The following is a 27,967-nucleotide window of genomic DNA, read 5'->3' as shown; positions in this document are numbered from 1 at the left end:
CTGAGCACCATATGAGTAGTCTCGAAATTTCTCAGTGATGGCCCATTTCAAGGCCAAGAACTCCAGCTTGTGGGTGGGATAGCGAGTTTCACTATCAGACAGTCCTCTGCTGGCAAAGGCTACAGGTTTACGTCTTCCTTCCACTTCCTGGTACAGTACTGCTCCCAGACCCTCCAAACTGGCATCAGTATGCAGGATAAATGGCTTGCTTGGATCAGCAAAGACTAGGACCGGAGCATGAGTTAGGCATGTAATGATTTCTCGAAAAGCCCTTTCACATCTCTCATCCCACCGTGGCCCAAATGGTTCGAAGGGGCCATAGTGTCTCTGCACAGGAGGCTTTGGGGACCTCCCCTTATTCTTGGTCTTAGATTTGTTCCTGCTGGACTGGTATCCCCTGGTAAGATCATTCAGAGGTTTTACAATCGTAGCATAGTTCTTCACAAATCTGCGGTAGTAGCCACTAAACCCAAGAAAGGTCTTGAGTTCTCTGTAGTTACTTGGACATGGCCATGTAGTGAGGGCTTCTATTTTATCGGGATCAGTACTCACACCCTCTTGGGACACGATGTGACCCACATACTTCACTGAGGTCCTGCAGAACTGGCATTTGTCAATTGAAAGCTTCAAACCATAATCCTCTAACCTATCAAGCACTTTAAGAAGTCTTTCTTCATGCTCCTCCAAGGTTCTTCCAAACACAATCAGGTCATCCAAATAAACTAACACTTGCAGTAAATTCATGTCTCCCACAACTTTCTCCATAAGACGTTGAAATGTGGCAGGTGCTCCAGAAATCCCTTGGGGCATGCGTTCAAACTGATAAAACCCTAATGGGCAGATGAAGGCTGTCTTCTCCTTATCTTCTTCACCCAGAGGGATCTGGTAGTATCCACTCCGAAGATCCAACACAGAGAACCACTGGCTTCCCAGCAAACAGTCTAAGGCATCTTGGACTTGGGGCATTGTGTACTGGTCAACCACAGTACGGCGGTTTAGGGTGCGGTAGTCAATACACATCCGGATTTTCCCATTCTTTTTACGGACCACCACAATGGGTGAGGCGTATAGGCTGCGGGACTCTGTAATGATGCCATTCGCAGCCAGCTCCTGAAGATGTTGTCGCACATCTTCCATCTCGGAGAGGGCAATTCTCCTAGATCTCTCCCTGAAAGGTCGAGAGTCATGTAGTCTGATGTTGTGCTCTACTCCTTTTGCACATCCCACATCCCACTCATGCAATGAGAACACCTTGGATCTTTCACAAAGTTTCCTCCTCAGGCGATCTTTCCACTCCTCGGACAACGGTGAATCTCCAAAGTCAAACTTTGCAGGGTCTATTGTCGGAACTTGAGTCTCACACTGGGGTTTTACAATTGATTCAGGCTCAAAGAGATCTGCTATCTTTTGTCCTTGCTTCACAACAACATCTCGACTTGTTTCATTAGCAATCAGTATAGTCACCTTTTCCTGGGCTTCAGCAGGTAGGGTTATGACTCCACTGGGGACCAGCACTCCTTCCGGGAGCTCTCCTTCAACCGACTGCTTTACCATTGCTAATGCCCCTTTACTGCCTTTCAGCCGGGTACTCATGACAAGCACTTCTTGCTCCGTCCTTGCAGGCACTACTAAGGGGGTTGTGCCCATGTACTTCAGTGCCCCAATCGGTAGCTCAGATGTCTCCTTTTTAGCACCCTCAATCTTCCTATAGGCTTCAGCACAAAGCGTATGGATCATCAGGGTATTCAGGTACTGGTCCCCAGCCCGTCGTCTGCAGTAATCCGCAAGCACCTTGAAGAGACTGGAGTTGGTCCCTATCAGCACAGACACATCAGAGGTCCCTTTAGGGTCAGGGCATATTAATGCAGCTGTGTCCACCTCTTCTCTTACCCCAGCAACCTCCTCTGGGAATTCCAGGTGCACTATGACATACCCTTGGTAGGGGTATTCATCCATGCTGAGGCCACACAGACCAACGCCAGTCAGTGGCTGTATAGGCAGGTGCCTAAGCATTTGTTGGTAGAATGACTGAAATATAATAGTCACTTGAGATCCAGTGTCAAGCACGGCTTTACACTCCTCCCCTTCAATCTTCACCATGACCTCTGCTCGAGGCCCTATCAGTCCTGCGGGGATCCCAGCTGGACGGTCTGTTCTGGGGGAATCTTCAAATCCTGCAGGCCTGGGTGGTCCCCATCCCCGGACTCTCTGGCAGCTACCGGATCTCTCCCAACTGATCCTCAGCTTTCCATACACTAAGGAGGGGTTTTCTTCATTATGGCACTTGGCAGCACTGTGTCCATCCTGACCACATCGGTAGCAGAAGAATTGTCCTTTCCCCCTTCGCCCAGATGGGATGGTGGCTCTAAATGATGACTTCTCCATCGCCACAGTCAGAGGCTCCTTATTCCCGGAAGTCTTAGCTCGGTCAATGGTGCTTTGCAGTTCAGCTATCCGTTCTGTCAGGACCTGCACTTGTTGGGCAAGTTCCTCTGGGGTGCTCACCATCAGTACACTGGCCGTTTGCAGTGGTGTTGTGCCGGCTGGCTCCAATGTTTGGGCTTCCCAAAACTCGCTGGCAGCCTGCCTTTCTTCCTCTTCTCTGACCTCCTTTATCAGCTGGGAATAACTTGGGGGATGTTCCCGTCGTTCTCTTAGCCGGAGATGGAGTAGAATCGCGTTCTGATACTGAGCTCCTCTTACAATTTGAGCCAGTCTGGTCCGATCCATCTGTTCAGCAGTCACTGCACCCCTCATGACAGCTCTCTGAAGCAGTCTCTCCAGCCTCTGTATATAGGCTGAAATCTTCTCGCCAATTTGCTGTCGGGAATTAAGGAACTTACAGTAACTGTCTTCAGGGCCCTCTACACTCCCAAAGGTATGATCAAGGGCCTCCAGGCAGTCCTTCACACTGACCCCAGGGTCAATGAGCTTCAGGGTGCGAATCACATCTAATGCTGGGCCACTAAGGCTCTCTATTAGACATCTTCGCTTTTCTGCATCAGGTACGGCCCACTCCTGCAGCATTTCAGTGGTATGCTCCAACCAGGGTTCGAACTCCTCTGCCCCAGCAAATAACCTTAACTCACGACAAGAGTTTGACCTAGCACGGGACAACACAACCTTTTTCAATATTTGCCCCAGTGCTTTTGCCCAATCATTGGCTGAGGCTGTGGCCCCTGAGCTAGAGGCTGCAGGGCCGGGGCCCAACAAACCTGACATATTAGCCATTATACAAACAGTAATTTCCTCAAAATATAAACATAATTGTTTCCCAATGCAGTGGAACACTCAACAGGTGCTTGCGAGGGGTACTGACCCAGGGAATCCCGGACGAGCCCCCAAAAATGTAACCCTTCTGCCCATCTAAGTTGGCAGCAACAAGGGCCGGGTTCTGTATCTAGGGGTTCCGTTTCAATAACGCAATGCAAAACCGGCTCGAGCCCCCACCCAGTGACCTGGGACAATTACATACCACCCCCTGGGCGCCTCTAGGAGGCAATACTTCCCCTCTCGCAAGCACGGAGTCTGAGTGTAACAGAAAATGTTTAATAACATGAGGTAAACGACATCAGCATTAAATTGGAAAAACAACACAAACAGGCTTCATGAGCAAAAAACCCACCCCAGCAAATTGGGCTGTGTCCTTTCCCTTTGGTTCTTGAAACCAGCAACCCAAGAATCACCAAGGTCCCAAAAGTCCAACAACCCCAAAGTCTCTTGGGTCCAGCAACCCAAGGATCACTAAAGTCCCAAAAGTCCAACAACCACCCAAAGTCTCTGTCCCTGGTCAGTGCAGCCCCAGAGTTCAAGCGGGGGGGGGGGGGGGGAGAAAAGGCACGCAGGGTGTTAAGGGGCACCTTACGTGATCCGAGGCCGACTGGCTGCCTCTCCGTGGGGTTCCACCGCAGCCTTCTCCACGAGCTGCTCCACTCCACCAGCTGTCCCGTGAGCCGCTCCCGCCGTCCACGAACTGTTCTGGCAGCTGCTCCGCTCTGCTCACCGACCTGTGAGCCGCTCAGCTCTGCTCCACTTCAGCTGTTCCTTGGGCCGCTCCCACAAGGCTCCGCTCCGCTCTGCTCGCTGCTTCTCCAGCCGCTCCGCCCTGCTCACCAACCTGTGAGTCGCTCAGCTCCACTCCAACCATCCCTGTGAGGCTCCACTCTGCTAGCTGCTCCACCAGCCGCTTAGCAATATAGCTTCAGGCTCCCCCACTAGTTAACACAGTCTCAGTGATCTCAGCTCTTAATAACTTTAGCTCTTTTGTGATTTCAGCCCTTAGCAATTTGGGGAGCCCCAGTGCTAGTGCACCATTGGCCCAAAGTGAATTCAGCTCAGCAGCCTGTAACTAGACTCCTAATAGAATCAAAGTTAGCTCTGACATTCAACAGTGGAGAGAGGAGGTAGTGCAATTGGTGTTTCAAACCCTCAAAGAGGGCCCATACCATCAGATATAAATACCTGACCCCATCCTCTTTCCATTCACTGGGTTTTGTAACCCATGCCCCTTGTCAAGCAAGTGCTACTTAGGTAATGGTGAAGGGCTCCCTCAGTCCTTCTGTCATACAACAGTTCCACTGGCCTTGATTCACAGAATCAGGGTAACAAAACTTTATTCTTCCTGCCCCAATAACAGAGAAACTGGGGATCCCACACCAGCCCAAGTAACCACTTTGAGTTGCTGTTGTTTCATGCCAGGCGAGTGGGTGTGCCTATGCAAACCAGATCAGCCCCTGGAGTTCTTTTCCACACTCGCCATAATTCACCACCAGATGTCAGGGTAGAGCTCATCCTGACTGCTTACATAGTTTTAAAACTTAGATGGCTAGAATTTTTTTTTTTTTTTGCAAAAAGAAGAACAGGAGTACTTGTGGCACCTTAGAGACTAACAAATTTATTAGAGCATAAGCTTTCGTGGACTACAGCCCACTTCTTCGGATGCATATAGAATGGAACATATATTGGCCAAACCGGACAGTCTCTACGCAAAAGAATTAATGGACACAAATCTGACATCAGGAATCAAAATACTCAAAAACACTTTAACCTGTCTGGTCATTCAGTGACAGACCTGCGGGTGGCTATATTACAACAGAAAAACTTCAAAAACAGACTCCAAAGAGAGACTGCTGAGCTAGAATTGATATGCAAACTAGACACAATCAACTCCGGTTTGAATAAGGACTGGGAATGGCTGAGCCATTACAAACATTGACTCTATCTCCCCTTGTAAGTATTCTCACACTTATTATCAAACTGTCTGTACTGGGCTAGCTTGATTATCACTTCAAAAGTTTTTTTTCTCTTAATTAATTGGCCTCTCAGAGTTGGTAAGACAACTCCCACCTGTTTATGCTCTCTGTATGTGTGTATATATATCTCCTCAATATATGTTCCATTCTATATGCATCCGAAGAAGTGGGCTGTAGTCTGAGATTAACTCCTCAATGGCCTGAACTTCAAGGGAAGAGAACTGGATGTTGCATACATCCTGACCGGAGTGGTGCATTTAAAGTTACATGCTCAGATATGTCGTGAAACCAGAGGTGTCTATCACAACTGGATTCTCAGCAGAAACAACACAATTTTAACATGTTCCCCTTCCTTTTTTGTAAATAAATGTACATATTGTCAATTTTTTTCCTTTTTTTATTAAAGGAAATATGCTTGATGTGCTAGTATAACTGTACCAGCTTCTTGTGTACCATAGTACCAGGTGGCTTGAGAGTTAGTACCAACAAACAGACCTATGGAGACATTTATTACACTTTTTACCAAAGAGAGTTATCGTTGTAGTGCTTTTGTGTGGAAATTGTTCTCTCCTTTCTTTTGTAAATAAAAATACATCTTGGTTCTTATTGAGGAAGACACTCGCTCACCCACGGCCCTGTTCCTGTTCTGAAAGGCACCATGCAGTTTGCAGTGCGGAGAGGGGACATTTGACCATTTTATTATTGGCTTCATATTCTGAAGTGTTGCTGAGCTACCTAGCTGGGGTTGATTGTGCTTATGTATTTTCCCTCTCGGTATTGGAGAGAACATTCTAAGTACCAAACCAGTATTTCATTAGAGCTGCTTTGTGTCTATGTCTCTGTGTGTGTGTGAGAGAGAGAGAACGGCAAGGCGGGTAGGCTGTGTGATGCATTTCACTAGTGAAATCCACAAATGGGATATATATATATTTTTTAAGCATAGAAGTATAGTGCTGGCAGATATTTAAGCATTGGAAGATTTTGGTTTTCAGACAAGTTGGCATGGACTTCGTAAGCCACGACAGACCCAACTGCACTGTCTCTCCTCAAAGGAGGCATCCTTTCCTTGCACAAAACAATGCTGCCAGTTGTGCCCGAACAGCTTCCGTGTCCCAGCTGGAGAGCTGTGAATGCAGCTCTGCTGTTTTTCAAAGTCCACTTCTGAAATCTGTCCCAGGGATTTCAAGACAGCTGGTTGTCCCCTCAGAACTGAGTTCTCTTCCCTTCCCCGGCAGAGAGATGGAGAAATTGGGGAGAGAGGGTCGGGGGAAGGCAATGGCTCCAGCCTTTGTGCAGCTGGGAGAGCAGAGTGGTGAAAATGCATGGCCTATAAAGGTCACTAGTCATTGGCAGCCAATGTACAGAGAGTAATTCCAGCCATTGTGATGAATGGGAGCCTCCTATGGAGAGAGGAAAAGAGAGTAAAGAGCCCACGGGGGAGTTTTCAGAGTTTGCCAGCAATAAGTTACCTGTCCCGTTTCTCCTCCTTTTCCTGTGTTCAGACAGGAAGGGGGTTTTATTGTGTCCTCTTCCATTTCAAAGGTTTTAAACACGCTCCCCTGTGCCTCACCCCACCCTCAGGTGTTTCTTTTTAATATATGTTAAAGCTGATCTGGAAGTGGAAGTCAGGATGATTTAGACTTTACCAGCTTGGAAGTAACAGCTGCTGCTGCTTTGTGGGTGTTTTGTCCAAGAGTCTGTGCCTGCATGTTATTTGAGCGGAATGGGATTAACATGGCGGGATTCCTGCTGGTCAAGGTACCCAGGAAAAAAACCCAATAAAACACAAGGCGATCTCCTCCTGCAGCAGGGTTTTCACCTACAGGTTGTGGAAGCAGAGAAAGAACTGACAGAAAGGAACTGCAATGCATGACAGCTCGTTAGCAAGAGTCCGGCTAACTGTAATCCTAATAACGCGAGATTTGTAGAAGCGAGGATTGTGTGAGGCGGGTGGGAAAGAACTGTGTGTGAAGTCGTTGTGACCTTGTATAGATAAGGTATAGAAAATATTGTATGTTGGCTAGAGTCAAAACAAGTGAGGAAATAAGATATCAAGATGTCCTATGTATAAACAAAATGCAGCTGTCCCTCATTATTTCTGTAATGAAAGATATAAATGCTTGCTGTAATTAGTTACCTGAGAGAGACCTGCTTAGCTCTCTCCCTCTGCACAATTGTGCGAGTTAATAAAGCATCTGACTTGCTGTACCTAAACAAAAGAATGAGAACTCTGTTTTTCTGCGACAAGCTTTCATCCCTCCCGATGTCTGACTTCTGAGCTCCATGCTCTGATCCCAGCCTGTACAATAGCAAGATTTCTTTTTACTTTAAATTGCTTTTTATATTCTGTAATGTGATCCTTGGCCACCTATCCATGTGATGATTTCTATACAAATGTAAACTTGACTGTAGTGCAGTATTTCCATTAAAATATCAGGGCTAATCATTGTGTACAGATTTTTCTTCCTTCTTGATCATACACAATGAGATTTTGACACACACTCTCCTGAGGAAAGGGAGGAAGATGCATCTGATGGAATCACTCCTTTAATAAAAACAGAAGTAGAGGTGGTGGGAGAAGATAGTAGTAGACCTGAAAGTTTGATCTCTGTTTAGGACCCTCACAAATGACCAATGTTTGACTTACCCTAGCAGATAAATGTAAGGGTATCGCCTCTGGATTCCAGATACTAATTTGTAAGCAATTCCCAGTTCCTGTTCAGAGGTTATAAACTCTTTTTATTTTGTAGCAGTTGCAACATTCTGTGGTGGTCGAGAGCTAATAATTAGCCACCTCTTCCACTGGAGTTGGGAGGTTGCCCCCCTCCCCCCCCCAAATCCCTTGAGTCATTCTGGGAAACGGGGTAATACAATTTACCAGCCAGTGGAAATGTCAAAAAAAAAAAATCTCCCTCCGTCTTGTTAGCAGCCGGGCTGTTAAATAACAAATCAATCCTTTTTGGTTCCTTAACAAATTAACAGTTCTCTTTAGCCTGATTCTTTTTTGATTTACAGCTGTCTTCAGCACTCCCTTTGCCTACATCCAGTGCTTGGAGATTGAGGTCTATCACAAACACAGTCGTGGTGTTTAGGGCCACTAAACTCCCAGCCCCCTTGACGTGAACGTTGCATTTTTTTTAGCCTAAATGGTAACATTGAACTTTATATGGCTCAGTATTTTGTGGAAGAGTTTAATAGTTTTTCCTCCCTGCTTTCTGTCTCTTCCCGTTGGGTGAGGAAGCCCCATGAGGTAATTGTGTTGTATAAATACACAGGTAGAACTACCAGAAAAGCTCAACCAGCTGTCATTGGGTATCCAAAGCCATAAGCTAAGGAGCACTGAATACAGACTGTAAGTCTATTAGTAACGAATCGGGGGACCCGAGAGATGCAAATAGTGGCGATGTCTGAAGGTGCTCTAAGTTACTGGATAGCCTGTCTGGTTTTCAACAGTGCTTTGAGCCTCCCTTTGAAGTCACCCCTTTTGGACTCTGAATTTAGGGATGCCAGCTAGCAAGGGTCATAGAGCACAATGATCCCTTCTGGCCTTAGAAGCTTGTCTGACTGCCTGTATAACCCAGAACTTCCCCCAAAACATTCCTTTGGAACTGCAGCTTAAAAAGAAAAAAATCCCCAAAAGATGCGTGTGGAAGTGCAGCCCACTGCCCCACATGCATGTCTGTAAAGCTGGGCCGTTGGAGTACTTTCAAGGGAGCCAGAAGATCTGGTGAGTGCTGTCTTGACTCAGTGACGCTGCCAAGCGTGTTTGTGTGGCCAGACCAGGAGCACTGCAGCGTGTGCGCCAGCAGTTGGTGACAGGTCAGCAAAGGTTTGTGACTTCAGGGTAGCCATTCTGTGTCTCCAGGCAGTTTCTTGCTTGTCTCTGTAAGGGCTGCCACATCTTACTGAAGGCTGAAAATCTGAGGAAGCATTTGCTTCTCTGGTGCTTAAAGCTGCAGTGCTGTCAAAAGTTCTAAAGAATCTGTTGTTCCTTCCTCTCCCAGGCAAAACCAGATTTCTGTATCTAGGTCAAGCAAAACAGCTGCTCGTAAACCACCGTGTTTGCCTTTGCACTCTGTGATGGCCCTGGCATGCTGGATTAGTGACATGGTACTTTAGGCAATTAATCCTGGCATTGTCTGGTAATCAGAGGAGTTTCACCATGGGGTGATTTAAAACTTCTCACTCTCAGCTTCCAGGAATTTGACCTTTCGGCCTGTAAGCAGTCCCGTCTTTGACACACATGGAGACTTTTCCCAGTTGGGTGGTGTGACGTTATTGATATAATCTGGGACCATATAGATCATTGTTGCAACCAAGGTCCTGTAGTGGCACGCAAATCTTGTATAAAGGGGGTCAAATGGGGTGTCTAAGGCAAGGTTATGGATTACTGGTTATGATTATGCTGTCTATATGTGTGTATCCACTTTGTAGTTGAAGTTATAAATATTGGCTCTATACTGTCTGTATTTCAAACTTATGCTATGCTGCTGGGTGACATCCCAGACAAACTGGTGTTAGCTCTGCCTAGCCTGCTTGATGGCCCATTAAGGACCATCAGCTATACAATGGACCCATTGAGAGAAAGCAAATATGCCTTGAGACTCAGCAAAGTATGCAGGAACTTCCCCATGTGACTCCAGACTCCATTTTGCTGTAATTTTCCACAGTAAGAACACAGGTGTTCTTAAACCTGGAAAAGACTATATAAGGCTAATGCCTCATCTCCATCTTGTCTTCAATCCTGCTTCATACCTCTGGAGGAACTTTGCTACAAGCTGAAGCTTTGAACAAAGGACTGAGGACCCATCCCAGCGGGGGATGTATTCCAGAGACTTGATTTGAACCTGCAGTTTATTCCATCGCTGCTGCAAGCCTGAACCAAGAACTTTGCCATTACTGTATGTAATTGATTCCATTTAACCAAGTCTAACTCTCATCTCTATCTTTTTCCTTTTATGAATAAACCTTTAGATTTTAGATTCTGAAGGATTGGCAACAGCGTGATTTGTGGGTAAGATCTGATTTGTATATTGACCTGGGTCTGGGGCTTGGTCCTTTGGGATCAGGAGAACCTTTTTCTTTTACTGGGGTATTGGTTTTCATAACCATTTGTCCCCATAACGAGTGGCACTGGTGGTAATACTGGGAAACTGGAGTGTCTAAGGAGATTGCTTGTGAGACTTGCGGTTAGCCAGTGGGGTGAGACCGAAGTCCTCTTAGTCTGGCTGGTTTGGTTTGCCTTAGAGGTGGAAAAGCTCAACCAGATGGAAAAAACCCAGCCTTGGCCTGTAACTGCCCTATTTGAGCAATTTGTCCTGAGTTGGCACTCTCAGTTGGGTTCCGCCAGAACCGCATTGTCACAGGTAGTAGAGAATCTGTTGGAAGTACATGGTCCCCTGCCACCACTCCCAATGGGCTAACTCCCTTCCCTGGGTAGCCTTGAGAGACTCTTCCACCAACTCCCTGGTGAACATAGATCCAACCCCTTGGATCTTAAAACAAGGAGAAATTAACCACCCCCCACCCCCCATCCTTTCTCCCACCAACTCCTGGTAGATCCAGATCCAATCCCCTTGGATCTAAAAACAAGGAAAAATCAATCAGGTTATTAAAAAAGGCTTTTAATTAAAGAAAAAGGTCTAAATCATCTCTGTAAACTCAGGATGGAAAATAACTTTACAGGGTAATCAAACTTAATGAGCCCAGAGGGACCCCCTCTAGCCTTAGGTTCAAAGTTACAGCAAACAGAGGTAAACACCTTAGCAAAAGGTACATTTACTAGTTGGGAAAACAAAGATAAAACTAATACGCCTTGCCTGGCTGTACTTACAAGTTTGAAATATGAGAGACTTGTTCAGAAAGATTTGGAGAGCATAGATTGATGTCTGGTCCCTTTTAGTCCCAAGAGCGAACTCCCCCCAAAAACAAAGAGCACAAACAAAAGCCTTTCTCCCACCAAGATTTGAAAGAATCTTGTTCCCTTATTGATCCTTTGGGTCAGGTGTCAACCAGGTTACCTGAGCTTCTTAACCCTTTACAGGTAAAAGGATTTTGAAGTCTCTGGCCAGGAGGGATTTTATAGTATTGTACACAGGAGGGCTATTACCCTTCCCTTTATAGTTATGACAAAACCCCTTTCACTAAAATGTCAAGTCTCGCGAACCCCTTCCTCAAAATAAATATTGCCAGGGATTTTCTCCTTTACCTGAGTATAAATTATAAAAACAGTAATCTGGGAAATATAAAATTTGTTTTGATGACAAGCTTATTGCACACTTCATTATTAATTATTATTTATCATTACAGTATTTTATTACATTATGAAAACGGCAACACTCTTCCAAGATCTTACTTTCATAGCTTGTATCACTTTGAATAATTCTGTTATAAAACAAGGCTCCTACGTTTCATGCTGTTTCACACCTGATACTCCTTGATGAAGGTATTTAAGAAGTCAACTTAAGAGTTCCTTCTACACAAGCATTGAGGTCTTGAGCAGTCCAGACAAACAACGCATGTTACAACAAAGCTTAAACTTGTTCTTCCTAATAATTTTAAAAACAATATTAGCTGCCTGTTTAATTTTAAAAACAGGAAAAAATATCCACCTCCCTTTGCATTTCTTATAAGGAGTTTTGAAGTTTAAATCTCAGTGTGATAGAGATGCTTGCTTTGATCTGCTTCGCTCTTGGACGTCCAGGGGCTCCGGGCTGCTGGCCCCATGCTGCCCGGGGTCCCTAGGGACAGCTCTGTCCGCCATTAGGGAATTTTTTCCCCGCGGACAACCTGTAACATTTCGCAAACCCCAGTTTGGGAACCACTGTACTAGATTAATTCACCAACACTGCTGCTGTACGTCTGATGTGCAGCGTGTAGTCTGCTGAAGAGCAGATTCGATACGAGCTGTGGCTTCACTCTTCTCTTCCCTGAGCTCTCCTACTGAGAGGTGAAGAAGAGAAGTTCGTTCTTGCTTTGAGTCCAATAGCTTGGTGCATTGTTCAAGGATCTCCTATATAAAGATGCTACTTATCATCTGTCTACATCTTTATAAGGCCCCCATCAGTGCAGTATTTGAGTGCCTGTTTCCGCCCAAGTTGCATAACCTCTCTGCCTGTTTACACAACAAGGACATCTATCACTGTCTTTAATGTTGAGAAGGTAAGAGTTTGATTTCAGGTTTTGGATGAGGACAAAATGGAGCCTTGATTACATGCCAGGCGTCTGCTCGTGGAGGTGAGGCTGAACATGACGATGATGTTTTTTTGGATTTGCAGCGTTCGCCTCTGCAGCAGGTTGCCCAGCTCTACTGTCCAAGAGAGGAAGCTCATCCTGGGCTCATGTAATTTTGATCCCGCCCCCTCTTGATAGGGCTGCCTGCCAGAGGTGAATTCTCACTGAGCGATACCCTCCGGGCAGCCTGCATGTAGCTCAGAGGTTCTGGGGAAGATTTGTTGAGGGGCCAGAGAAGGCCAAGCCTGACTGCTGCTGCTTGGCAGGCCACTAGCCTTTTCTCCTGAGCCTTGGTTCCCGGTGGGTATACGTGGCAGCCCTCTGTGCCCTTGGCCACTAATCTCTTGTTTTTCTGTTAGGCTCCATCCAGAGATAACGGATTGCAGAGGGCAAACTCGAGAGGTTCTGGACTCCTGGGACCTGAATCTTAATGTTTCTCCACCATAGGCAAGTCGGGGAAATACCCTTGTCTCCCGGGTTCCCTATTTAGTTCCCTAATAAGTCACTGGTGATCAGTGTGTGTCCCTAATAGCCCAATTCAAGAGCTGGAGCTTCCATCCTCTTCCCCTCAGTGGAGGAGGAGAAGACGGAAAAGTCCTAGACATACAAAAAGGGCGCCCTAGAGGTGAGTGAGTCTGACCACCCGTTCATTCTGTATGGTGCAAACTGAGCTCGAAAACCTTGCTTGGTTGGCAGGTGTATGAGTGAGGCCTGTGGAGCCAAATAAAAGGCTCCTGCCCTAGAGATCAGAGCTCGGGTAGATCTTGGTGAGAGAGACCCCTCCCTTCTGGAACTCTGCAAGGCAGTAACCTGGGTATCCTCCTGCTTTCTCACAGGTCTCTGCAAGTGCTCTCTTCCCTATATGGGGACATCTACTGGCAGCCTGCCCATTACTCCTGCGGTGGCTCCCTCTGCTGGACTGTTTCAGCATTGCATCCTGACCCAAGTTTGGTCTGAGCATCTTCAGTGAGTATGCGCCCATCTAGGCTACGTCAGCTGCTGTTTTACACCCCACCTTCCATAGGCTTCCCTCATCCACACAGCACCGTGGTCCAGCCCATATGATCAGCCTGCCTGTGTGAGCAGAGCATCTAAGTAGCTAGACCTGCGGGAAGAACTATGCCGGAATTTCTCTCCGCCTGAATCTTTGTCTGCAAAGAAGGAAATGGATAACAAAACATGAGTTTGCAACATGCACTTATCTTTAAAAAGCAGCCAACTGCATTGGTTGTAAATAGGGAGGGTGTCAGGAAATGTGGGGAGAGGAGTTTACTGGAGTGAAGGAAATTCTGGCTGCAGCAGCCTTATTCCCCTCTTGCTCAGTGGATTGGGGCTGTGAGAAGTGACGCTGGGTCTGCTTGCGGCCTGCAGTTCAGCCTGCGACTCTACGCCACCCCCTGCCCACCCTTCTTGGGCTGACTGCAGCCTCTCCAGGTATTTAAGCACCAGGCCTAGGAGAGTCTGCTCAGCACCTGGCTGGGTTCTGCCTAGTGAGCAGCTGGCAGGGTCAGCCTCTGACAGAACGAATGCCCGTGATGCGGGGGAGGGGTTGGACTGTACACTCCAGCCCTGGGATGTGTTTCCGCAGCACCTGGCTCTGTTTCCTCAGCTCTGGTGCAGCCCTTTGGGGCATGATCAGCTGTTGAAGGCAGGGAGACTCAGAGGTAGAATTTCATATCCCCATAAGCATAGCTGGGGCTGGGGTGGGGTGGGGTGGTGTCAGCTGCTCCGTGCGTGCAGGGGCTCTTGGAGCTGCCACTTGCAGGGGGCAGGCAGCAATCCAGGCTGGGTTCTGCAGAGTTAGCACCAAATGAGGCTCAGAGGAACCCCCGGCCTCGCCCTTGGCTGGGGCTGCTCAGAGTCCCTGCCCGCGGCACCGCGGCTGGTGAGGGATTAGGGGGAAAAGTCTCCTCCAGCAGCCGGGTCTCCCATAGGAGGTGGTTTCCCTCCCTCTTGTGGAGTCCACCCCCTCTCTGCTTGCCACTGCCCCCTGCCTGCCAGGTACGACTCACTTCTGACTCCCAGACCCTGCTGACCAGCCATGGCTCCTGCCTGGGCCAGGATGGGAACACCCCACAGGGCAGGGAGTTTCAAACTATAGCCGTGGAGAAGATACCCCAGAACCAGCCCCAAGGGTTTTCTCCCTGCTCCTACGCTCTGCAGGTCACTCCAACTGGGTTCTGGCTCCCAGCCACCGTGCGATGTGGCTGCTGCCGCCCCCGACCCTAGAACCCTGCCCCGATTTCTCCCCGCCCCTCCTCCCAGCACAGCAATACTCCTCAGCCGTGACTCACAGCAGGGTGGGCGGTCCAAGCCTCCTGCTCTTCTCTGGCTTCAATTGTCCATCATGTATCCTAGGGGAGGCAGGCGGGCCTGGTTATTTAACAGCATGCAGGGCACCAGCCACCGCTTGGATTTCTGTCTTTCAAGGTGCCCCCCACCCCCAATCCATCCGGGCAGAGGAGGGGAAGGAGCTGGGTGGAGAGTCAGTCCCCAAGATTATTGGGATCATTTTGCCTTTGGCCTCGTGCCCCACAAAGTCCAGGAGAGGTGTTGTGCACACAAGCCCCACTGGGAGTTGGTGTGAAGCACAGTGTGGCAGAGCTGCTGCCCTGGCTCTTTGCCTGAATGGCTGGTGGTAGCTGGGGTGGGCAGGGCTGGGGCTTCCTGTGAATCTCTGCCCTCCCTGTACAGGCTGCAGGGGGACCTGGCTGGGGCCAGTGCCTGGTGCGGGGTGGGGTGCGGGGGAACCAGGGTGAGACCTTTGGGAGGCAGGATCTCTCCCTCGGGCCTGCTCCTGCTGCAGGTGCCGGGCTTGCCCAGGGCCAGGGCAGAGGAGACCCTCTGGCCGCAGAGCCCTCCCGCATCTGGCTGCAGGGAGTCTTGGTTCCCCTTTTGTCCCAGGGAGATGGGAAGGAGTGGATGGAGGGGGAGTTGGGTTTGGTTGTGTGTGGACAACGGAGGCCAGCCCCTCCCCCCTGTTAGGAGTGTGCATGTGGTGCTGGGCCCCGGACTCATGGGGCAGGGAGGGATAATAGGAAGAAGAGCTCCAGCTCTTTTCTTACCTATCAGCTGCTGGGCAGCTGCTGCTCTCAGGGCAGCCTTCTTGCTCAGTCTCCCTGGGCAGTCCTGGAGCTGGGAAGCCAAGAACCCAGTTAGTCCCAAGCCACACATCCTCCCCAGGCTGAGGGGAGCTGCCTGGTAGGCAGGTGAGGAACCCCTGGCTGTCAGAGCCCTCTCCCCCTTGATTCCTCCCATGGGACAGAGATGACTTGTACAGGAGCCATCCTCAAGGGTGGGGGATGGGGCTGAGTCAGTGAGGGGGCTCCCTGGAGCAGGAAAGCTCCCTGTGTGCTTAGGTCCTCCCAGCCCCCTGTCCTGCAGGGCCCACACCCCAGAGCTCACTCACCAGGATCCTGCAGGCTTCGCTCAGGAAGGCGGGGATGGCAGGGGCCGCCCCCTCGGCTAGCTGGCTCCGCACGAGCGTACGCAGGGGCTGGTAGCTGAGGAAGGGTGCGCACTGCAGCAATGCCACCCTGCACGCCTGCCAGAGAGGGCGAGAAGGAAACTGGTTGAGTCCCTGAGCGCAATGGGCTGCCAACTCGCAGGCTCTGTGTGGCTTGGGGAGACTCCGCTGTGCCGGAGCAGCAAGGAGCCACCTCTTTGCAGAACCTCCTCTGGCCTGACGGTTGTTCCCCAGGCCCCCACAGCCCCCATCTCCAGCTTGGCTGGGTTGAGGGGAGCCAGGCCCGAGTGCTGGGGCCGGGGAGGTACACTCCTGGAACAGGGAAGGGGCCATTCCCTGTGGGTCCCCGGTGGGCGGTTAACAGCACTGCCCAGTGACCAATGTACTTGGCCTCCCCTCAATCCCAGGCACTATCGGGGGCTGCTACTCGGCTGGGGCGGGGGTGGTGGTGGGATTGCTGCAGGAGGCTGGTCATTCCCAGACAGGAGCTAGCACAGAAGTGAGGGCAGGGCAGCAACAATGGAGACTCAATCGGCCTCAGCGACCTGCCCTTCCCTGTGGCCCTGCTTGGGTTAGGTCACTTGCTAGGGGCCAGAGATAGACCTGGACCTGGCCACTAAACAGGGCAGGCTGTAAAATGGAGCCACAGCCGTGGAGAGGCTGGCTGGGCAGGGAGGCTGGAGGTGCCTGTGGGGAATGGAGGAGGAGAAGGAAACCCCACAGATCTACCCCACAGCTACACTCTGAGGGCTGGCAGAGCTCTGTGTGGGGTGGAGGAGGGCTGGATTAGTGGGGGGTCCTGGGTGCCACAGGGCAGCACTGAGGAGATCTGGGGCTTGGAGGGGGGAGTTTGCACCTCCCTTGCCATGTTGTTAGAATGCCCCCAGCCACCCCTGCCCCTATGAGCCCTCAGCTGCACTCACCTGGGCCACCAGGGGGTCCCCGTCCTGTAGGTGGATGAGCAGTGTCCCCATGCTCTTCTCCACCTCAGCCCCAAAGAGGGATGACTTCTTGGAAACAAATTTGCTGAGGTGGCCAAAGAGCTCCATGGAGGCCCGCCTCAGGCCGCTGGTCTCCTGCAGACAGGGGGCGCAGGGTGGTTAGAGGGGACAGGCTCAGGCCCTCACATGCTTTGGGAATCAGCCTGGCAGCTGCGGAGCCCGGAGAGGTTTCAGCTAGTTCAAACGACAGGACAATTCTCTGCAAACTCCCCTCTTTGCTGCTGGGCCCCAGGGCTGCTGAACAATTGTGGGTCCAGGGCCCAAGAATGATTGCATCCCTGCCTCCCCTAGCAGAGGAGCTGAGCTGCCCCACAAATCCAGAAATGTGCCAGCATCGGACACTGAGCCCCCTCCACGGGAAGGCAGATCCTGAGCACCTTCCCCTGTGGGGTGCCCTATAGCGCCATGGGGCCTGCCCTGCTTGGTACTTACATCCTCAAAGAACGTTCTCGCCTGCAGGGCCAGTGGGACGGCGACGTGAGCCTTCAGAGGCGCCTTGGGGTCCCGCAGCATCCAGCAGAGCCCTTCCATGGCTTCCAGAACGGTGCGGGGGTCGCAGCATTCGCACACGGCGCGGACAAAACTCTCCAGGATCTTGTCTCGCTTTTTCCTGACCTGCGGAGAAGGGGTTGGACGCCGCTCGGTGAGCAACGCTCTGTCAGCCTGAGTGTAACCAGAGTCCGGGCAAGTCAGCCTACAGCCTAGTCTGCTCCATAGGAGCCACAGGCTGGGGAGAAGGGGAACCAGGCGCTTCCTACCCAGCCCTCTCTGCCTAGTCTCCTGCCATTCCAGACCCACCTTGTCCGGGAACTCGGTCACTGCGTTCCTGAGGCCGTGCAGCGCTCTGCCTCGAACGTGGATGTTGCTGTCTTCTGTCCGCTGCAGCATGGCCTTCACAACCTGCTTCCGCATCGCCTTGGGCTCATTCTCCATCAGCAGGGGGCTGCCGAGGAACTAAAGGGACCGAAAGGAGCTGTCAGAGAGGGCTGGGTGAGGCCAGGAGGAGCAAGGGGAAGGGAGTATGATCAGGGGCCAGGAGGTGACATAGATCCGTACCGACTGCTGTTCACGAGGGGCTGGCTTCAGCTGAGCTTAACAGAAGTGACATGTGCAGGGCAGAACGCTCCCTCTGCTTCCAGTGGGGTGCTCCCAAATCCCTCCACAGAGCCCCCAGCAGAGGGATTAATTTACAAGCAATACACCACCGGGACCATCTCTCATTGGCTGACCAGCTATTGGCCCCCTGTTCCATCAGCTTCTGGGCCTGGCTAACCCTCCCCCCTGGTCTTCCAGGCTCACCTCTGCGAACAGGGCGGTGCAGGCCATGCGTTCACCCTCCTGGCTGGCCTGGAGGCTGGGAAGAAGAAGCTTTGGGATGCTCTTCAGAGCCAGGTTTGGGTGGGTCACTATGGCCCTGGGGGAGAACAAGAGTTCGTGTTGACGTGTGCATGACAACCCTGCACATGCCGGAATCCGGCCCGGTCCCGGCCACCCCCTCCCATCTCTGCCCCACTGGGCTCCAGAGCGAGAACGTGACTCCTCCAGCCTCTGTCCTCACCTGCTAAGGAGAGTGAACCCCTCGGGCTGGGCCTCCTCCAGCAGCTGCCAGCCTCGCTCCTGGTCCATTAGCTCCACAGCTGTCTGACTGCCCCTGAGGCGCAGCACCCGCGCCAGGGCCTGCACGGCCATGCTGGGAAGAGAAGGAGGCAGGAGATGGTGATGCAGGGATTCCTGCTCTCTGGGCGGGGTGGGGGCGGGCAGGACTCCCTTGCTGCAGCACTGAAGGGATCAGGGTGAGCCTAGAAGCTGCCCCACTTCTGCCTTTGGTTCTCACCCCGCAACTGTGGGGGCAGGGGGGAGTGTCTGCAGATGTGACCTTCGCTCTCCTCCAAAGATGTGAAAATTGCCCCTCCCCGCCCCGCCCAGGAAACTGACCCTGGGGAGAAAAGGACATGCAGTGCCCCCCTGAATGCCCTGCTGCCCTGAGCCCTGCCCCCCAGGGCCCACTGCAGAAAAGGGGTGAAGTGGCTCAGTGACAGGCCGGGCCTGTCCCAAAGCCTTCAAAGTAGACAGTAAATAGAGACAGCAGCCAGCTCTGCCCTGCTCCCCAGCTCTGCTCCCCCTCCCCCCGCCCCCGGCTCAGCTCCCTCATCACCCTGCTGAGCTGCCCACTCTGAGGAGCTCTCTGGCTCCCTGAGTATCCGGGGGCAGTTCTGCCCGCTCCTAAGCACGAGAAGCCTGGCTGATCTGAACCCTCGGTCCCCCGAAGGTGTCGGGGGTCCCTGGACAATGAAGGTCCAAGAAGGAAGCTTCCCCCTCCTAGGGGCTAGCCCAGACACTGCGTGGGTGCTGGGATCCATTGGCCCCACACATTACCTGCGTGGACTGGTGTCACTGGGCAAGTCCTGCTGGGCTCCCGAGAGGTGCCGTGCCGGGGGGCAGGCGATGGCGAGGAAGCAAGAGGCGAACAGGTCGTCCTCACGTCCCTCCAGCGTGTCCGCTTGCCCCAAGGCCCCGATCAGCTCCCACAGGCCGCATGTGGTCTGGAAGGGAAAAGATACAGTCAGAAGACCGTGGCCCTGCGCAGAATGCAGCCGGGAAAGAGGGCTGAATGCCAGCGATGGGAACTTACCGCCGGGGGCAGCCGGGCTGGCTGGGGGCAGCTCCTGTCCTGGGTCTGCCCACGGTTAGCCCGGCCTTTCTCTGGGCTGTCGTCCAGCAGGATGTGCAATACCTCCCTGGTCAGCATGGGGTCTGCACCTAGGAATCTCCAGATGGCCTTGGCGGGGCTGTGACGGACAGAGGGACGGCAGGTAAGGAATTCACACAGAGGACGGGACCAGTTGGTACACACCAGGGATGATGCCCTCCGAGGGGTGACGGGCCAGAAGCAGCAGGTTGAGCCTGCTGGTGGGTGACCTCAAGGCCCTTCAGGCACTGTCCAGTCCTAAGGGGTTCATACCCTCCTGCCCGGGCACTGCCAGGGGGCGCTGTGTTACAGAAAGGGATGGGTGGACGTGGCCAGACTCACTTCTCCCAGCTTGGGGGCCCCCTCCCTCCCTTGCTGCCTTCTCCTGATGGGAACCAGAAGGGCTGGGGTTAGAGCCCCCATGGGGGAAAGCAGTGACTCTGGGCTCAGGGGTGGGGGCTGGTGTGAGGAGGTGCCCACCCTTGGGAGGGGTTAGGGCTAGGTGCTGGGCTGGATCTCCTGAACTGGGGGGGGGGGGGCACAGAGTGGGAGCTGTGGCCAAGGAGAGCAGGAGCTCCTTTCCCATGGGGCAGAGTGTGGGGGTTTCAGGAGGAACAAGGCTCCAGTTCTGGCCACGCCATGGCTCTGGGGTGCGGGGTTTGGAGAAGGCTGTAAAATGGGCTCTGTGCTTGTTGGTTCTGGGCAGGATGCAGGGAAGGCGCTGCTGGCCCAGGGGAACCTGGCAGGCTGGTGAATCGGAGAAGACCAGGCTCTAGGGGTGGGATGAGACGTCTAAAAGCGTGCGGTGATGGGGAAGATACCAGGCTGGGATTCCAGGGGGGAGAGGGCATTTCCCAGCTGCAGGGAGGGGGTGCCCCTGCGGGGACATGCTCAGTGTAGGGGCGTCTGTGGGGGCAATGCAGTTAGATTGGCCCCTCTCCTGCCTCAGCCTGGAGGGATGCCCTGCCGGGAGTGGGGGGCCATGCTGACAGAGGAGGTGACCCTGCTCACATGGGATCTCTCCTGGTCTGTGTAGTGATGGGGGGGAGTGGGGGCTGGAAGACTGTTCTGGCCTCCAGCCAGCCAAGCCATTGCACAGCCGAACCGGGATGGGGTGGACTGGTTAGCAGTGCACAGAACGAAGTGGGGGAGGGTGACAGCTGTGTTTGGAATAGCTCAGCTGGGGGAGCCCTGAGCCGGGGTTCCCAGAGCACACGGAGCCCTCCAAGGGACAGGGAGGCTATGCCGGGGCAGGGCTGTTCCCTGGGGGCCTGTGTGCAAGGGGAGGGTCTGTGCTGCATGTAACCGTGGTGCTGTGGAGTGATCCCATTAAGGGGGGGCTTGGAGGCCGGAGTGGGGTGTTCTATCCTTTCCCTGGGGCTGGCGCTCACCGTTTGTAAGGCCAGGGCATCTTCAGGAGGATGCTGACCGCGGCCTTGGTGTGTTGTCTGGCCAGTAGGTGGAGAATGTCTCTCGTCCCTTCACTCAGCCGCCCCCCCCGGGGTGGGCTCAGTGTGTAGGAAAGAGCCGCCTGGAGATCCTGTACCTGCGGAGGCAAAGCAGGGGCTGAGACCCTACCCCCGCTGTGGGTGGGTGGCAGGCAAGGGCCAGGAGGAACTGGGCAGGCTCAGAAACAAGGCAGCGGTCACATGGCCCGGCGGAGGCCATGGATAAACTCTCCTAGCGAGTGACTGAGCCGAGGGGGGTTCTGGGTTCGGTACCTTGAAACCCCCACCCGTGATCCAGCACCGTAGAACTAAGGGTCCCAATCCCGCTGCCCAGTGACACCCCACCCCCCGGATATCCCGGCTGTACCTCCCCTTGTGACAACATGCCTGGGCTGCTTCAGCACCAGAGTGGGGTCTAAGCGTCTGGGATGCATTTCCATCCTGTACGTCAATCCATGCCCACTGGGCAAAGAGTCAGTGGACACGGGGGACCCCACCGCAGGCTCTGTTCCTCCAGCTGGGGGATGGGTCTGGAGATAGGGCACATTTCCCAGGGAGTGAGCTGGGCAAACCAGACTCCTGGGATCAAAGCCTGAAAACCATTACAGGGCCGTGCCCAGCGGCCCCCTTCCAGACAGGGCATGGATGGGTCCCATTGATCAATGATGGTGAGAAGGGATGTCTCCCCTCCACATCCTCCCTCGTGCCCCAGGAATTCTAGGCACGGGGCAAGATGGAGCTGCCCGAGATGTCAGCATGGTGCCTCCAATGCCCAGCCATTACTTGGCCCTGCAGCTCTGATTCTTGCTCTCTCAGCACCGCCTCCATGACGCTCGCCAGCTGGTCTGCACACTCCTCCTTCTCCAGCAGGCCCAACAGCAGGGTGAAGCTGAAGGGCATGAGGTCACTCGACTGCAGGTGCTTCGCGATGAGCTGCAGGGAAAGGCACAGGCCGAGTGTGAGCAGCGAGCCCCGGCCCGGGGAGGTGGGTTTGCTCTTCGGGGAATGGGGACAGAGGCACTGGCAGCCTTTGCCCAGGGCTATGTGAGTGGGCACTGGAGCCCATACCCAGGAATTTCCATCTGCCGGCTCCTCATCGAGGGAAGGAGCCAATAACCCCCCTTTCCCATGTGTGTGTCTGTCTCTCCAGCCACAGTCTTTTACTCACCATAGCAACATGGACAGGGTTCTCTCTGCAGCTGGCATCCTTCTGCGTCTTGCTCAGCACGCTCACCACTGCCCCTGTCTTGGTGTACACGACAGCTGCACAAGAAACCAGCAGTGCTCAGGCAGAGCTCTCAGGGCCGGATTCTTCCCCCTCCCCTTCGAGCCAGATCAGAGGTGCCAAAGAGCCAGACTCCAGCCGCAGCTGGGAACGACCAGCTAGGGTGAGCTCTCAGCTGGCTTCTGGGCCAACTGCCCACTCTTCACCCTGATGTAGAAGGTGTGTTGGGGCTGGGGTGGGATCAGGGGAGGTCCCAGATGGTCCCAGGCACCTGGTGAAGGGCAGATGCCAGGTCAGCCCGGGAGGTACCAACCCACTTCTGCTTTGTGTCCCTCTGGTCAGGGCTGCGATGAAGGCGCCATGTTCTCTCTGCAGCCCTGCTCGCTAGGTAATGGCCGGGGCTGTGAAGGCTGAGAAGTGGCGACTGCTTCCGCTCTATCTTACCTTTGCAAGGCGTGAAGAGCCAGTAGAGAGCCTGAGATGCCCAGTATCTGGTGGCCTCCTGAGCATCGAAGGCCTGGCTTGTCAGCAGCCCGGCCATGTAGCCCTGCTCTACCATGGGTTTCAGGTCCTAATGGGCCACCAAACAGAAATTGAGGGCATAGGTCGGGACGAGCCCAGCTCTGTCTGTATTCCCCCCACTTCCCGTGAGTGCTGGGGGGGGGGGCAGCAGGATCTGCGCTGCTTACCTCGGTGATGGCTTTGAAGCGGTAGAACATGAAGAGCCGGGCGCTGGCTCTCACAGCTCGGCTCCTCTCCTGGGCCCGGGGAGAGCAGATCCATGGCTGCAAGTGCTGGGGAGCAGGGAGAAAGTCCTGTGAGCGGCAGCAATGCCGGGGCGACCTCCAGAACCTGCTTCCCGCCCCAGCAGGGAGAGGACATGGAGCATTTAACCTCTTCTCCTCCACTTCCGGACACTGGAACTCAGCGCTCCTCTCCTGTCTGGGGGGCGTTGGCACAGGTCTGAGGGTCTTGGGCTCAGCGCTTTGAGGATTCTCCCCATTGATCCTGTAGGGTCTCGGGGCTGTTTCCTGCAGGGGAACAGGGGCTCCAGGCCAAATGTAGGAGGCCAAAGTGACACCCTGGAGCAGGACTAGGATTGTCTTGCTGGATCCCAGGGTTGGGTGTATGCCCCAGGGGGACTGGCTAGTTCATCGCAGCTGGGAGGCCTGCTCAGCCCCCTCGGGATCAACTGGAGCCTTCCCTCTTGTGGTTCGGGTAGAACCTGACCAGCCGGCCCATCCCCAGATGGCCAGTGCGAATGGGCCCCTCCCCCCGCCCCATCATACCAGAAAGAGATGCAGTAGCGTGGTGGGGGTCAGGTGCTGCTCCAGGAATGTCTGCAGCACAAGATCCAGGCCCTCCCAGGGCAGTTCTTGGAGAGACTGGAGCAGAGAGAAGCAGGGAAGTAAATAACAAGGGAGGTGGGGTGCACGAGGCAGGGGGACGAGTGAATCCCCCCGTCTGGAGCCAGGTGCTGTTGGTATTCGGGGTCCCTTTACCCAGGTGATACTGATCCCCCTGCACATAGACATGGGTCTCACCTGGACCACGGGCTGCCCTTCCCCAAACAATCCTTCCTCCCACCTGGGCTCCCCAACACATGTACTGAGCTGGGCTCTGGAGGGAAGGCCTCCTCCCTCCCGCTCTGGAGGGGCCCCAGCTGCCCCCCAACACCCCGCTGGCTCCCCAAGGGCTGAGCTGTTCATCCCGCTCCAGCCAATCTCTGTTTCTGTGGCAGGGCGAGTCATGGCCTGGCCGTGTGGCTGTCCCGAATCTATGCTTTGCTCCCTCTGCACCAAATGCTATTTAACGCTCTGGGCCAGAGCCTCAGCTGGTGTAAACGGGGGTAGCTTCTAGCTCTCTGTGCCAAGAATCCAGGGTAATTCTATACAGTCTCACAGACACTCACCTCTACAGCTGTTCTCCCTGCCAACCCCACTGCAGAGTTAACTGCGTAGCCACTTGTCACCAGCCCTTTGGAAAATAAACCAAGGGGCTGGATTCGGCTGGACACGCAGCTCTCTGCATCGGGCCAGGGTCCAGCTACTCAGCAGGGGGGTGGCTGAGTTTCCCAGCCAAGGAGGCAGGTGGAAGCTGCAGCTTTGTCCATGCCTCACTAACCTCTGCCCGGAGAGTGGAGCTTTTTGCCACCTCAGTCCCTCTCAGCTTCGCCAGTACTGGGCGCTGAATCATGGCGCTGGCGATACAAGTCCCGATGGTCTCAGCCTCCTGTTCCTTAGACAGGCGAGGCTCAAATTTCCTGAGTGGAAGGAACGGAGCAGACGGGGCCATTAGACCGGAGACAGGTCCTGGCATGAGTCAGGTTGAGTTTGATGGCTCGAGGGACAGCTCCCTCCCTTAGCAGCAGAGCTCCAGGGGGCATCTCCAGCAGAGCCACCGCCTAGGGAATGGTCCTGTCTGGAGATGCCTTTGCCCCCTGGGCCCGGCAGGGGCTCTGCTGGGGAAGCTGCTCTCCGGGGCTGATCCTGGGCCCTGCTCTGCGGCTGCACCCATTCACAGCACTTCATGCTGACGGGAGGGGCTCCCTCTTACCAGGCAAGACGCAGAGATGGGGGCTGGATAAAGAGACCCGGAGCCCGAGGAGGATATGGCTCGTTACTGAGCCACCAGGGAGAAATATCCTCCGGTTCTTATTGCAGCTCCTCCCTCCCCCACTTCCTCTCCCTCCATCTGCCCCTCCCCGGCTGCTGGGCTCCGCAGCTGAGTCAGGCCCCATGGACGTACCCTATGTATGAGATGGCCAGCAGGGCATGCTGGTGATCGGGGCTCTGCAGCCGGGCCCGGTCCTTGCCTCTGAGCATCTCCTGCAGCACAAAGCAGAGAGTCAAAGGCAAAAGAATTTGGGGGAGCCCGGTTCCTCAGCAAGACGTGGAATCTCCAAATGTAGTTTGACGCCCCCACCGACCCTCAGCCCCAGCGTGCAGTGCACTGGGGCACGGAGCTGGGAAGATGGCCTGGGAGCGGCCATGTGGCCAGAATGCAGGAGACATTCACCAGAGCCCCTATTTCGCCATTCCTGACGGCACATCTGGAAACTTCAGCATCTGCCACGGAGCAGGGAAGGGGGATCTGGGCAGAGGCGATTTTGTGACGGGGAGCATTAGAGTCCTGAACAGCTGAGGTCAAATATTTTCCTGCAAACCAAGGGAGGGCTGCGCCTCTTAACTCCTCAGGATCATGTCCCGGAGTGAAAACCCTTGGAGTTAATCCCCAGGGCGCTTTCTGGCTGCCAGGCAGATCTCTGAGAAGTGGGATGGGGAATGGTCCCAGGTGTAAGCAGCATGAATCCGCTAATGGAAAATAGTGTCATTTAATTCCTTGGGCTGGAATCGCACCAGAAGAATCTGGCATCAGCACTGGGTTTGCAGTGCACAATGTAGAACCCTGGGCACCGGGTCGCAAACACAGCACATGGCCTTTAAACGCCAGAGACTGTGGCACGTGCATCTGCCCTAGGGACCCCTCCCAGGACCCAAGCGTGCTCACTCACCAGCAGGGGGGACAGTACGGTGTATGTGTCCTGGCTCACCAAGGGAATCCTGCTCACTTGGGTGACAGCTTCACCCACCAGCGCGAGGCTTCTCAGAAAAGCAGATCTCACCAGTGGGTCCTGGGCTCACAGGCAGGAGGGGGAGAGAACAATGAGGAAACAGCCACAGGCAATAGAGAGCTGAGACACAAGGCTACAGGGCGAGTCTCTACAAGGGAGCTGCTGTCCTAGGCGGGATTGCCCTCATGCCCTAAGGGAAAGGACCTGGCTTGCCGAGTGGAACATCTTTGCATTCCCTAGAGCTGTGGGTCTCCAACTATTTTTACTGATGACCCTTTCACACAGCAAGCCTCTGGGTGTGACCCCCCTAATAAATTAAACACCCTCTCTAATATATTTAACACCATTATAAGTGCTGGAGGCAAGTGGGGTTTGGGGTGGAGGTTAACAACTCGCGACCCCCCCATGTAATGACCTCGTGACCCCCGGAGGGGTCCCGACCCCCAGTTTGAGAACCCCTGGCCTAGGGGAATATCTCTGGAGATGAATACAAGGAATGGGCTGATTCCCAGAGGTGCTGAGCACTTTCAGTTCCCAGAGCTGTCAGTGGGCCCTGGGGCTGCTCAGCTCCCCTGACAATCAGGTCGTAATTGGCCGATCTGGGACAGGAATCTGCTGCTCTCTGCAGTTGGCTGGGCTCTCCCTACCAAGGCATCCGTTCTCCAAAGAGAACATTTAGTTAAACCAAAGTAGCATCCCCTCTCCTTTTCTCTGGGACGCACATAGGGGCATTGTAACCAGCGTAGGACTGAACGTTGGCCTCAAACCTCCGATGGCAAGAAAACAACCTAGAGTTATCTCAAAAATCCCCCTTCAGCACCAGAGCCTGTCAACCAGGCTAGGGGCCTGAATCCCCCTGTGCGCCTTTTGTGTCCAGCTACACCATTGACGGCAGTGTGTGGGGAAAAAGGCCCTAAATCTTTATCTTCTGATCCGTGAGTGCAGCACAAGCCTAGAGGTACCAAACAGGGTACAGTCGTCTCTGGGACAATAGCACCAAGTGATGCTCAGTTACACTCTAACAAGGCCCAGATAGGAGTCCTTCCATTAGCTTCCACGGGCCTGGAATCAGAGAAGCTAATTGAGATGGGGCAGTCACAGAGAATGGTGCTGTTCCCATGTCTCCTGTCCCTCCTGGGGCAAAGGGCCAGCCCTCTGAGCTGAGTTTATGCAAAGACATAGCTCTGTGCTGCTGTGCATAGCCCAGGTAGGTGCTGTGTGGGCGGACAAGGGAGGGCTCTGACTTACGTGTGGGCTCAGAAAATAATGTTGTCGCATGGGAGCCAGGATATTGAAGCCTATGGTCTCTAGGATGAGGTCCGTGGGGCCTGAGTGGACCACGTGCCCATAGGTGAGGAGCAGAAGGCTTCTCAGCTGCTCGATGGAAGCTGGCTCCTGAGAATTGCAAAGGAAAGAGTGAGGAGAAGGGATGGCCTCCAGCTGCTCCTAACTTACAAATGGGGCCAGGGGAGGATTTTTCACCCAGCCGGCTTAGCAACCAAAGGCTACTCTGCTGAGCTGAATTTCCTGGACTCCGAGGCCCTTCCAGGCTCCCCAGGATTGGGTGGTTGAGGTGACCCGGCAGCCGAAGGGGACGCACTAGCAGCTGCTTTAATTCAGCCTAGCTCCAGAGATGTCACTGGCACTACAGTGGATTGCACTGGCCCAGAGAGTTACTGGGAAGGTGGTGGTGGTGGTGCAGGGGAAGGGGGGATGCAGGTTAATGTCAGACATGCCAGCCCTGGTGAGTCTGCCAGGAAGGTCTGTGAAATAGCCCAGTTCAGGGGAAGACAAAGGGTCTCTTCTGCTAGAAATGTGTCAGCGGGAGCTGATGGCTTGGCAGTGTCTTTTGGGCCCTCTCTGAGCCTTGTTTATGGGGCTGCATGGAGCATGTCTGAGCTCCCCAGGAGATATCCTGGAGAGCTTAGACAACAGGACCCACCTTCCCCCCTGGATCCACCCCATTGTGCTGTGATTGCAACTCCACGGAGGAGTAAGGAAAGGGCTCCCTGCACGGAGGCTGAGCCACTGCTTGGAAATTCAGCTCTTCGCTGAACAGGCTTCTGGGAAGCAGGGTCC

The 27,967-nt window shown here is 53.6% G+C and overlaps 2 protein-coding genes and 1 long non-coding RNA gene across 3 annotated transcripts; all 3 read right to left on the bottom strand.

Moving 5' to 3' along the window:
- Positions 1-10,861: 10,861 nt before the first annotated feature.
- LOC135979089 (uncharacterized) lies at positions 10,862-16,252 on the bottom strand. Its single transcript, XR_010596410.1, has 4 exons — positions 15,895-16,252; positions 15,551-15,620; positions 14,780-14,839; positions 10,862-13,636 (listed from the first exon to the last, which is right to left on the bottom strand). It is a non-coding gene; the product is annotated as an uncharacterized LOC135979089 (long non-coding RNA).
- Positions 16,253-16,850: 598 nt separating this feature from the next.
- Positions 16,851-18,387, bottom strand: LOC135979088 (protein maestro-like). The gene is made up of 4 exons (XM_065579670.1): positions 18,252-18,387; positions 17,751-17,906; positions 17,385-17,567; positions 16,851-17,027 (listed from the first exon to the last, which is right to left on the bottom strand). The coding sequence occupies exons 1-4, from the start codon at positions 18,276-18,278 to the stop codon at positions 16,851-16,853; spliced, it is 543 nt and encodes a 180-aa protein (XP_065435742.1). The 5' UTR covers positions 18,279-18,387.
- Positions 18,388-21,777: 3,390 nt separating this feature from the next.
- Positions 21,778-23,849, bottom strand: LOC135979087 (maestro heat-like repeat-containing protein family member 1). The gene is made up of 6 exons (XM_065579669.1): positions 23,817-23,849; positions 23,604-23,699; positions 23,004-23,108; positions 22,759-22,885; positions 22,258-22,352; positions 21,778-22,022 (listed from the first exon to the last, which is right to left on the bottom strand). Exons 1-6 carry the CDS (start codon positions 23,847-23,849, stop codon positions 21,807-21,809), a joined length of 672 nt encoding a protein of 223 aa, XP_065435741.1. The 3' UTR covers positions 21,778-21,806.
- Positions 23,850-27,967: the final 4,118 nt, after the last annotated feature.

This window comes from Chrysemys picta, unplaced genomic scaffold (assembly GCF_011386835.1).
Source record: "Chrysemys picta bellii isolate R12L10 unplaced genomic scaffold, ASM1138683v2 scaf641, whole genome shotgun sequence".
In the NCBI taxonomy this organism is placed as follows: domain Eukaryota; kingdom Metazoa; phylum Chordata; order Testudines; family Emydidae; genus Chrysemys; species Chrysemys picta.
This window is presented reverse-complemented; position numbering and strand designations above follow the sequence as displayed.